This window comes from Phoca vitulina, unplaced genomic scaffold (genome assembly GCF_004348235.1).
Source record: "Phoca vitulina isolate PV1807 unplaced genomic scaffold, GSC_HSeal_1.0 scaffold96, whole genome shotgun sequence".
Classification (NCBI taxonomy): domain Eukaryota; kingdom Metazoa; phylum Chordata; class Mammalia; order Carnivora; family Phocidae; genus Phoca; species Phoca vitulina.
Window position 1 is genome coordinate 712,158 of NW_022589799.1, and position 12,427 is coordinate 724,584.

The 12,427-nt window shown below is 47.8% G+C and overlaps 1 protein-coding gene across 1 annotated transcript; it reads left to right on the top strand.

The window, feature by feature from the left end:
• Positions 1-1,202: 1,202 nt before the first annotated feature.
• Positions 1,203-8,775, top strand: S100A11 (S100 calcium binding protein A11). Its single transcript, XM_032396998.1, has 3 exons — positions 1,203-1,314; positions 5,544-5,696; positions 6,643-8,775. The coding sequence occupies exons 1-3, from the start codon at positions 1,312-1,314 to the stop codon at positions 6,796-6,798; spliced, it is 312 nt and encodes a 103-aa protein (XP_032252889.1). The 5' UTR covers positions 1,203-1,311; the 3' UTR covers positions 6,799-8,775.
• The last annotated feature ends 3,652 nt before the right edge of the window (positions 8,776-12,427 follow it).

Sequence of the window (12,427 nt, forward strand, 5' to 3'; positions counted from 1 at the left end):
TGGGTGGCTCAGTCGGTTAAGCGTCTGCCTTCGGCTCAGGTCATGATCCCCGGGTCCTGGGAACAAGTCCCGCAGGGAGCCTGCTTCTCCCGCTCCCGCTTCCCTTGCTTGTGTTCTGTCTCTCTCTCTCTCTCTCTCTCACTGTCTCTGTCAAATAAATAAATAAAATCTTAAAAAAAAAAAAGTGAAAGCAGTTGGCACTTGAAAAGATTTGGGGGTAAGAAAGGGATTTACAGTCAAAACCTGACTCCAAAGCTCTCAAGCCAGGAGAATGGCGGAATGGCAGTACCATTAGCAGAGAAGGGGAAGATGGGAGAGAAACAGGTTATTTCTTTAATTATTGAGTCTGGGGCTCCGGTGGGGCTTTCAAGTGGATTCAAGAAAATGCACGTCTGAGTAGCTGAGGGGAGACACACATCTGCTCAGAAGTGACCAGCGGATGCGAGGAAGCAATTTACACGATGCCCTGCGGGCCGTTATCTTTCATTCATGTCTACTCCAGTTTCTGAAGCCGTCTCAAAGCCATCATTTCCCTGGACAGTTATAACAGTCTTACGAAACAGGAAATGCAACATCACTACTTTTAACAGATAAGGAAATGGAGCTCCGAGGAGAGAGGGGATTTGCCAAAAGCATTGCAATAAAGTGACAGGCCCACTATTAGAACCCGGAGCTTCTGCCAGCTGCACACAGATAAACGCCCTACTCACACCGGTCAGCTTTTAATTGCAGTGGTTTGGGGTTTTGTGGGTTTAACTGTCTCGGGTTAGGGAGAAGTTTGAGACAATGGTGCTCCATTTGATTGGCACAAATCACCACTGTTTACTCTATTAGCCAACTTTAGTGTGAAGGAATAGACAGCCCGGCTTCTACGGAACTTGTACAATTAAGGCTCACACTCCGCATTGCACGTTTTTAAAAGGATCCTTTTGCCTCTCTAACCTGAATGAGCAGAGTGAGCTCGTACACGGAAAAGAGCCACGGACATGGGCACACCACGCCCAAGACCACTATGCAAAACCTTTAAATCAGAAAAGTCCTTTAAATCTTCAAGGCCCACAGGACAGGAAGAGACAGAGGGTCCCGGGTGAGCGTCGCGTTGGGCAACGCGGGCGGGGAGGACAAGTCGGGAGCTGCGCCGGGGAGGCGGAGGCGGAGGCGGCCTGGCGGGAGGGGAGCGCGTGAGTCAGGCGCGGCCGCGCGCGGGGCGGGGCGCCGAGAAAGACCCGAGCCCGCTGCCCGCCGCACGCCGCCCAGAACTCGCAGCGCCTCCGCAGCCGGACGCACGGCCCTCGCCCGTCCCGCGAACACATGGTAAGCCCGACCTTTTTCTCGTCTTCGAGGCTCTGCAAGGAAAAGAGCCACACGGTGCTTTCCACCACGCTTGATCTTTCATTTCTGTGTGGACGTGGCAGGAAGCAGGGCAGGAAAAATAAATCCGGCGGGGGGGGGGGGGGGGGTAAGGAACAGGGGGGGGGGGGGGGGGGGGGTGGTTTGGAACTGGGGTATAGAGGCAGGAAGGAAGCAGCCCTAGTGATCGCTGTGATAGCAGCCGAGGGGCGGCCACCGGAGGGTCTCTGGCTCCAGGGCGGCGATAAGGTGCGGAGCTGGGGAAGGGGGCTGCGCTCGGCACCGCGTCCCCGCGGGGTGGCGCCACGCGCGATCCCCCTCCGCCGGGAAGTGGGCGAGTCGCGGGGTCCCGCTGGGGCTGGAGGCCCCTGGCCCAGCCCTGGGCTCGCGGAAGCCAGGGAGACAAGTGAAAGAGGTGGGGCAGAGGGGGCGTCCGGCCGCTCTAATTGTTTCTGTAGACCAGAAAAGGGCACGTCTCAGAACTGAGCCGTCTGAGCCCTGGGAAAATCCGTTTCAGTAAGCTAGGCAACCGGCCAAGACACAAAGAGCCTGAAACTGAAGCGGCTCCCAGCTGTCGGAATGCAGCCCGGACGGTGGGAGGAGCCCCGTCCAGGCCGAGCCCCCTCCTCCTGCCCTTTTCCTCTGAACCCACCATCTTTTCAGGGACTCGTGTCGTCATCTGTTTTTCTCTTCCCAGTTCCTGCCAACCTACTTTGAATTTTCTTTCTAACTTTTGCATTAAACCACCTCCAAAATTTACCTCCTCCAAGGCCTCTTTAGTGAAAGGAGTCAAATAAGCTTCCGCCCAGGGGCCAGATGGGGTTTCTGTGTCTCCCCCCTCCCCCCAAGCTATGAATGGATTTTACGTTTTTGAGTGGTTGAAAGAAAATCACAGGAAGAATAATACTTGTTAGACGTGAAATGATATGAAAATCAAACTTAATTGTCCATAAATGAAGTTTTACTAGCACACGGCCACGCCCGTTCCCCAATGAGTTGCCTGTGTGGTTGCTGTCCCGCGACAAAAGAGTGACAGAGACAACATGGACCACAGTGGCCTAATATATTTACTGTTTGACCCTTTACAAACACATTTGCCCCCTTCTGCTCTAGTGTGTCAACCTTTATCGCAGCCTACTCTTCTCCTCTTTACTTTCCATGCATGTGTCCCATGGAACCTTGAAAAGGTGGACCCTGCACCAATAGGTGGTGAAGATCTGGAATGATTGTCCTGTCCTGGAGGAAGGTGGATGCCATTATGGATCCTTTGGGGGGCGGGGGAATAGGAGGGTAGGAGCACATTGGTTAAGAATGACAACAGCAGGGGCGCCTGGGTGGCTCACTTGGTCAAGGGTGGGACTCTCGATCTCAGCTCAGGTCTTGATCTTAGGGTTGTGAGTTCAAGTCCCACGTTGGACTCCATGCTGGGTGAAGAGCCTACTTAAAAAAAATAAGTATGACAACAGCAATGCTGGAGTCTTTTTCAAGTGTTACTTCTTTTTCACATTACTTTTTCTTCCCCCTTTCCTCAAATGTTGAGTATTTAGCATGGATTTTTAAAATTCTTTCACGGTATCCAGTTATCTCACACCATTTTCTTCTTCCTATCATGGTGCCAAATACAACTGTGAGGATGCAGGTGGGGAGTGCTGGCCTCCAGGCAGGAGATCTGGTTCTCCCTTCTCTCAGCCTCTGCTCCACCTTGAGCAAAGCTTTCCTGTCTCTGGGCCTCCCTTCTCTGGAACCATCTCCCAGGCCCCCTCCAGCTTGCAATTTTGCAATTCCGTTTCAGTAATTTGGTAATTGTGTTTCTTTCTTTTGCTCTGGAAAATTACCTCTGAGGAGAAATACAGAGGTTTTAATTTTTTCCATGTGTGGCTGAAAGCAACAGTTTCAAGAAGGAAAAAAAAATAGTCTAAATTATAGTCCTGATGTTAAGGAGGAAAAAAAATAAGGCAGAAAGCCACTTTGAAACCAGAAAAGCAAAACGGTCTGAATTCCACAAGGAAAGGGGGCAGAGGAGCATCTGTAGGCCTCACAAAGCCCTTGCTCCTTAGCCTGGAACCTTCTGCCTTATCTGGCTTGCCCTCCCAGCTGACCTTCTTCCTGTCAACTGACACATCGGTAAGACAGTGAGATTTTAGTTCCGATAAGGAAGGCAGTTGAGGAAACACATCTGTTTCCAGGCTATGGTATTCTGTTTCACTCCCAAACCCTGGACCTACAAACATTTTTCTTTCCTTAAGAAAAAGTTCTCTTTGAGAAAAAAGAAAAAATCCCAACAAGATGACTGTTGGGAAAGAATCCACCTCCAGAAGAGTTCATTAGAACCACCTCCAAAGGGGCTTTACAGATCAGGCAGCTCATCTAGCTGGTAAAGCACCTGGAGAAACGGCGGATGAAAAGGCTACAGGAGGGAAGAGGGAAGGAGCCCAAAGCTATGTGGCTAAGGGCTCAGATCATTTCGTAGCACATTAATCACAGTCCGCAGCTCGTTAATTACTAGGATTGAAAGCCTCCAGGAAGTCCGGAAAAGACCAAATTAAAAGCTAAATGCTAAATTGCAAATGTCACCGTCCAAACAAAGATCTTTTTTTTTTCAAGATTTTATGTATTAGAGAGAGAGAATGAGTGATGGGAGGGGCAGAGGGAGAGAGAGGCAGACTCCCTGCTGAGCAGGAACCCTGATGCAGAACTTGATCCCAAGACCCAGAGATCATCATCTGAGCCGAAGGCAGACGCTTTACGGACTGAGCCACCCAGGAACCCCACAAAGATCATTAATACCTGAAGATAAAGCCTCAAAGGAAGGGCATGGCTGGCAAGTTTTCCAGAAAGCCTGCAGTGGCCAGACTGAACCACCAGGGGATATAGGTACCAGCAGGAATGACCCGAAGACTCCGAGAAATAGGATTTCCCTGAAGAATTCTGTTACAAGGAAAGCAGAGCTCACACAGAATTGACCCCAGCTTCTCCTGGTGCTACCACGGCTAAGGTTCAGCTCTGTAGATGTCGGGAGCTGTGTGAGTAGCAACCTGAGAGCTCCCTTCCTGAGATCCACCTTTGTGGTTTGAAGTGACCAAAGAAGTTCCTCCAGCCATTCCTGTAGGAATTAGTGGCATCTGGAAGTAGAAGGAACAAAGATCAAAACTGCAGAAAGGGACCTGGAGGCTGAGATTCTCGGGGTGGTTCTGCTATGTCAGTTCCCTTCTCATGTCTCCGTTTCCTCGCATGTAAAATTAATGGTTTCTAACCTTCGATATGAAAGCTGCTTTTGAACATCCAAAAAGCTCTCAGATCTCCTACCCCACACACAATAATAACTAGGCATTTAGTATTCTTCTAGAAAAGGCAGGAGTCCCAGGAATTCAGTATTGCTTTATTTTTACTTATTTATTGGGATGGGGCAGACAGACTCTTAAGCAGGCTCCACGCCCTGCTTGGGGCTCGATCTCACGACCCTGAGATGTGACCTGAGCCGAAATCAAGAGGCGGTCAGCTAACCAACTGAGCCACCCAGACACCCCCCAGTATTGCCTTAAAAAGCTGCCATTTCATTCATCCCGGCAGCCTCTATATTCTCTTAGAAAATAGGAGATTATTTGGGGCGCCTGGGTGGCTCAGTCGTTCCGCGTCTGCCTTCAGCTCAGGTCATGATCCCAGAATTCTGGGATCGAGCCCCACATCGGGCTCCCTGCGCAGCGGGAAGCCTGCTTCTCCCTCTCCCACTCCCCCTGCTTCTATTCCCTCTCTCGCTGTGTCTCTCTCTGTCAAATAAATAAAATCTTTAAAAAAAAAAAAAAAGAAAATAGGAGATTATTTAATCTCTAGACAGTGCATGGTGTGCTTACAGATCTGTGGCTGTATAGTTATACATATGTTTACCCACAGATTCTCGAAACATCAGTAAAACCTGCCACGCTCACTCTCAGCAAGGCAGTCTACTGCTTTCAGACACACCCACATGCTCTATGCGTACCCTCACTATGCTTCACCCAGAATAAACATGGGAACCAATAGAGGAGGCTCACGGAATGTGACTCTCTGTGTTTGTTCTGGGCCCCTCGTCCCCTAAAAAAATGACCTAGCCTTTTAGGAAACTGCTTTGCCCCGAAATGAAGGTATGAGATTCTCTATAGAGTGTTCTCTAGCATCTAGCCCTTGTCTGAGCCCTGACTTTTTTTTCTCTAAAGGCAAAAATGTCCAGCCCTACTGAGACCGAGCGGTGCATCGAGTCTCTGATTGCTGTTTTCCAGAAGTTTGCTGGAAAGGAGGGTAACAACTGCACACTCTCCAAGACAGAGTTCCTAACCTTCATGAATACAGAACTGGCTGCCTTCACAAAGGTATTGCTCCCAGCCCCCGGCCCTCAAACTACGCAGAGCTTGAAATAAGACACTGGCAGAATGGCTAGAAGTGAAGGCCCAGCTGACCCCCACACTCCGCCTCCTTTTCATTCACTCTAAGCCAGGGGCCTGCATAGACAAGGCTGAGCCCCTAGGCCTCTGAGTGAGCTCTGCGTGACCGTGAAAGGACCTTTTCTTCTTTTCTTTGAATAAGATATATTTTAAAGATCAAAGTTATCAAACTACATGACACAGGAAATGGTAATTTTTTTCTTTCATTTAGGGAAAAGGCATACGAAATGGTAAATGGTATAATAGGATAGTTTTCAAATTTTATTCCTCCATCCCAAAGCCTCTAGGGAAGCCCTGTCCCATGGAACTTTCTGTGATGATGGAAATAATGTTCTGCATATCTGCACAATCCCATGTGGGAGCCACTAGGCGCAGGTGCCACTTTCGGACTGACTTTCTAAATCCCTAATTTAAATGGCCGTACGCAGCTAGTGGCTGTACGTGCGTGATGTGTTGGCGGCTAAGCTGAGTGGAAGAGGAGGAGGCGGATTGGGACCTGCATCCGCTTTCCACCTCGCATCACTCCACTTCCGTATAGTCCGTACACTGCGGTTGCATGCAACACTTGAAAAAGGTGTTCCGCTGCTTTTGTGAAATTGCACAACCCCTGACCGTCACAGAGGAACCCTGGGCCGGGAGCCAGAAAACGTGGGTTCTGGTCACAGTTCTTCCCCTTCGGCAAGTCATTTCACCTGTTTGAGTCCGTCTCTGTGTCTGGGAAGTGGGAATGTTACTAACCCCTACCCTGTACCGTACATTTCTTGTGAGACTAAGATGTGGCAGCATAATGGAAAGCATCTTAGAAAGTGTGATATAAATTAATGTATTATTAATAGTAATAGTATCATTATGATGGTTATTGTTATCTTTGCAGAACCAAAAGGACCCTGGTGTCCTTGATCGCATGATGAAGAAACTGGACCTCAACGCTGACGGGCAGCTAGATTTCCAAGAATTTCTTAATCTTATTGGTGGCATGGCCATAGCTTGCCATGACTCCTTTACAAGGTCTACCCATTTCCAGAAGTAAATCAGAGGGGCTCTTGGGCCTTGGCCTCCAGACCACCTCTTTCCTTCAAAACAGCCTCCCAATCATCACGTCCTCCTCACATCCTCCACGGACCCTGAGCCCAGAGCGTCCACCACCCCCTGTGCAGGCCAGTCCTGCTGGTAGTTAATAAAGCAATAGTGTTTTTTAAAGCACACACTAAAGAGTCAGTACATTTGTGCCAGGGAGGAAGCAGCATGGGAGGAATGGAATTAGCGTGATGGAAGCAGTTCCCAGAGCTGCACAGTAAATAGTGAAAATACACACTGGGTGTAGATGTAATTATGACTCACGATACCAACAGAATCATTCCAGATTACTCAGACTGATGGAGAGATGTCACTTGTCATAACTCAGTGCCCTAGTATGGGCACTATCACAGGCTTTGAAGATACAGTCAGCAAGACAGACAAGATCCCGCATTCACTGAGCTGACTTTCTAGTGGGGGAAAGACAGTGAATGAGTAAGCAACAAACAAGACGACTAGAATGTGGTAAATCCTGTGGAGGAAAGATTACGAGGTGGTGTGTTAGACAGGTTAATGGGGGCTGGGGGAGGGCATTCTTCCGAGATCTCATGTGTGCGACATCTGAAGGATGAGGTGGAGCAAACCTCAGGAAAAATGGAGGAGGGAGTTTCAGGAGAAGGAACAGCAAGGGCAAAGGTCCTGAGGTAAGAAGGAGCAGGATGCTGGAGGAATGGAAAGGAGGCTAGTGTGGTCAAGGTCTTAATTTTCTAAGCCCTCTGATAAAGCAGCAGGGAAAATGCCTAGACAGAAGGACTGGAAAGCTGACCCAGGGTTAAATACAGTAGACAAAGAGAAGCATGTTCTGGGGCACAGATCCCTAAGCAGCACAGGTGAAAGTGATTGTTTCTAGAGGCCCTCTGATTCCTTATCCATCTGCACGAGTTTTAACTTAGTAAAAAGCTCTCTAGATCGCAGTTTCTTCCTTCATAAATTAATAGAATGAATTAGACCATTACTGGAACCATTTTTTGTTGGCTCTGACATTCCAGAATGAAGACCAGTGCCTCAGGCTGGCAAGACCCTAAGTTTTCAAGTAGAACTGTAACTACTATTTGGATAAGTTCCTTAATTCATTAGCAGCATGGGATAGAATCTGTAGTCCGTGAAAGTCTGCATATTATTCCCTTGGCAGGTGCACCCATATACAAATAAATAATAAAAATAATTAAAAAGTTACTATCCCAAAGAACACTGAGCCAGGGAAGAGATGGAAAAACATCAGGCACCCTAAGGTTACTGGCCCATTTGCTATTCTACCAAGAAATCACTGGCCCTGGCTTTAAGATGTCAGGCTCAGGGAACTAACTGGGAAATCTTTACTTGCTTGGCTCCCTCAAACTTGGAAAGAAGTAAGACCCAATCTGTACCAAGCTTTTAATCCAAGATTCAAATCAACAACTCTCTGAAGTGCCTCCTATTTGCAATGAGTTTGGGGAGGAAGTGATAAGCTCATAAGGGTTGTTGTATTTAAAGTGCCATTAGTAGGTCCAGTTGGCAAGGCCCAGTGGGCATCTGCATTTGAAGTCTGGGGAGATCTGGCTTGAGAAACAGGAGGGCTTGGGGGCGTGCCCTCAGTTGGAAAGGAGGGGAGTAACAAGAGGAAGAAGACCCAGCAAAGGAGAGCCTAAGAGGTCGGGGAAGAGGAGCAGAGCTGACAGGGACAAGATCATGGTTAGGAACCCCATCAGACAATCACGGTCCTTCAACTCCGTGGGAAGCCTGCCTCCCATGCCTCATGCTCTGCCTGTGGATCTTGTCCACCTGTCTTCATTTACCCGTAGAGGCCAGTGACCACACATACCTCTCTCCTCAACCCGCCTCTAGCTCCTGAACTCTGACACTGCCTCCTGGATTTCTCCACGTAAAATAATACCAGTATCTTTCACATACTCAAGTATTGAACAAAGTGTAAGTGGTCTGTGTATCTGGCAGAGGGGAATGAATAAGGCAGAGAAGATTCTTGTCCTCAAGAAACATTCTCTGGATCTGCATACCCCAAACTGAATTCACCATCCTCCCAAGCCCCCAGCTGGCCCCTCCTCCACTGCCCCCATCTCAGGAAATGGCACCTCCATCCACCTAGCCGCCCTGCCCAGAAACATGGAAGTCACTCATCACATCCACCCAAACCCTCAAGTTCATCTCATTCTTCATCAAAATATCCCTCGAACCCACCCCAGGCTTCCCCCGACCCAGGCACCACTACCTCTGTCTGGATACTGCAGCAGCTTCCTCAGTGGCCCCGCTCCTCTCGCCCTGCCCGTCTCCAGACCTTCCTCCTTCCTGAAGCCTCTGATCTGGTTGCTCTCCAGCTTCGCCTTTCAGTGGACTCCCCAGGGCTCTTGGGCATGGAAGGCCAGGCACAGCACCCCCACTTTGCTCACGGTGCACTGGGCCTCCCGGGCTCTGCCTTCATGCGTGCACTTTCTATGTTCCAGCCATCGTGACCTTTAGTTCCCTCAACATGAGGGGGTTCTCTCACCTCCGGGCCCGAGCTCTCTGCCCGGAACTCTGTCCCACCCTCACCACACCCATTCCCAGGTCCGTTTCCACCTACCCTTCCCTTCTCAGCCTACATGGTTTTTTTCTCCAGGAAGCCTCGCAAAACTCCAAGTGGGGATGAAGCGTCCCTCCCACGAATGATCAGGCTCCGTGCTTCCCCTTTCATGGCACTCACACTAATGGGTCTCTACACAGTGCATTTTCCCTGGGCAACCTTCTCCAGACTCATGGCTTTGATCTGTATGCTCATGACTTACATTTCTATATCCCCAGCCCAAATCTATCTCAAGAATTCTCAAGTCCTCTGCTGAACCCAACATCTCTACCTGGTTGTCCCACAGCTTGTTGTCGGTCATGGGAAATTCCATTTCAATTGTTGTAAGCAAAGCAGGAATTTATTGACTCATGTAACTGAACAGCCAAGGGACAGCTTGGGCTTCAGCACAGCCGTAGGAGATGGTGTCTTTCTCTAAATTCCTGGGCTGTTCCCACCCCTGGCCTGTTTCATGTGCCCACCCAGGCCAATCAATGGGTCTGACGGTATGCAGTGCACTGATCAGCGTAGGCTTGGACTGTGTACTTGACCCTTAGAACTGGGGTGGACCCCCACCCAAACTACGAGAACTAAGAGTTGGGAAGAGTGGATCAGACATATGAGGTGGATCCTCCAAAAAACAAGGAGCATGCCCACATAAGGAACACATGCCTCCAACACAACATGTTTTCAACTGGCCTCTACAGTTGACTACTGAACAACACAGGAGTTCGGGCTCTGACCCTCACGCAGTCGAAAATCCACACAGAACTTTTGACTCCCCCCGCAAACTTAACTATAATAGCAAGAACCACAAGAGATTACTCTTTACTACAGTATGCAATTTACCAGCCAGGCAACTGCTCAGATGGGTGTGTTAGCATCACACGTTTTGTGCAGATACTGGGATACTCCCAACATTTGGGCTCATTGCAATAGCAACCAGAGGCGGCTACAAAACTGTTATGGTACAGTATGTGCTACAGTTAATTTTATACAGTTATGATTTAATATTGCATTTTTATGCTCATTTACATTTCTCTTGACTGCTAATGCTGCCACATACAGTCTGTAAGTGTGTGTGTTGAGTTTTGATAAATTTTAACTCATATAATAGATTTTTGTATACATTATGGTAATAAGTAATAAAATAGACTAGTATCTACATATATTTTATGCCTTGTGACATACCTGTTTCTTAATATTTTTGATATTTCAGTTATGCAGTTCATGAGTTTTTTCAAATTGTTGCAGATCTCTAAAAAGTCTTCCAATATATTTATTGAAAAAAATCACCGTGTAAGTGGACCCGTACAGTTCAAACCTGTGTGGTTCAAGGCTCAATTGTATATCCTTCTCCCAGAACCTGATCCTGTTGATTCATTCCCAATTTCAGTGGATTGCACCACCATCCACCCAGCTGTCCAAACCAGGAAACTGGAGATGATCCTAGACTTTCATTCTCACAACTACATCTAGTCATCATTTCTTGGGTTTTACTCTTGCATATGCATCCCCTCCTCTCCACCCTTGTCGCTTTATTTCAGACCTTTCTTGTAACTGACTCACTTAACCATCTCCCTATTCCCTCTAAAAAAAAAAAAAAAAACTGCCGACTGATGACCATAGAACCGCAAATGTCCGAGGCTAACTGATAACTCTTGGGGAGCCCCCATCAGTGAAATCATGTGTTCACTAAGAGCATATTTGTGGTTGTTCCCAAATCTGTTTATATCAGTTGTACTTGTTCTTTGAAAATTGAAATTTAATTAAATAGTCTATAAACCAGTAAAATATGGGTACAGAAGGTTGTCTTTATGAAAGCCAAATTGAATTTTCAAAGACTTGATTAGGGAAATTCACTGAAGATCACTGTAGTTGATGTAGGTGTATCTGAGACAACCATAAACAAATGAGGGAAAAAACTGGTAAAAATCTAGAAGCAGGGGCGCCTGGGTGGCTGTCGTTAAGCGTCTGCCTTCGGCTCAGGTCATGATCCCGGGGCCCTGGGATCGAGCCCCGCATCGGGCTCCCTGCTCCGCGGGAAGCCTGCTTCTCCCTCTCCCACTCCCCCTGCTTGTGTTCCCTCTCTTGCTGTGTGTCTCTCTCTGTCAAATAAATAAATAAAATCTTTAAAAAAAAAAAAAATCTAGAAGCATCTTTCACTTAGATTGTCCCACAATTATCTTTAAATTCTCCACTAAAAAAAAGAAAAAGAAAACGACAACAAAAACTAGGGTCGCCTGGGTTGCCCAGTCGGTTAAGCGTCTGACTGTCGGTTTCGGCTCAGGTCATGATCTCATGGTCGTGGGATGGAGCCCCATGTAGGGCTCCACACTCAGCGAGGAGTCTGCTTGAAGATTCTCTCCTTCTACTCCTCTCCCCACTCACACTTGCGACACATGTGCATGCCCTCTTTCTCTAAAATAAATATTTCTTGGGGCGCCTGGGTGGCTCAGTCGTTAAGCGTCTGCCTTTGGCTCGGGTCATGGTCCCAGGGTCCTGGGATCGAGCCCCGCGTCGGGCTCCCTGCTCAGCGGGAAGCCTGCTTCTCCCTCTCCCACTCCCCCTGCTTGTGTTCCCTCTCTGCCTGTCTTTCTCTCTGTCAAATAAATAAAATCTTTAAAAAAAATAATAAAATAAAATAAAATAAATATTTCTTTTAAAAAAATCCTAAAAGTCATCATGAATGTGATTTACACAAGAAAGGTAATATAGCAAAATATTGGTAAGCATACATGTTTTAAGTAAATATTTGAAATATTGTTACTTTTATGAATACTCATTTGAACTGATTTCTTTTAATAAGCCAGCCAATTACTGGTCCCTCCCCTTCCAAAAAGATAGCCTCTACTATTTTGCAATAAACTCTCTTACTCTTCTTCCTGTCCCCAGTTTGACCTCTTCCACTCTTTTCTCCACCCTGTGACCAAAGGGGTTTTAAAGGCGGACTTGATGGTGTCACTCCCATGGTAAAATGGCATTGGTTCCTCTCAACATGCAGCATAGAAACCAGACTCATCTTGGGACACTCCAGAGTCCTCAC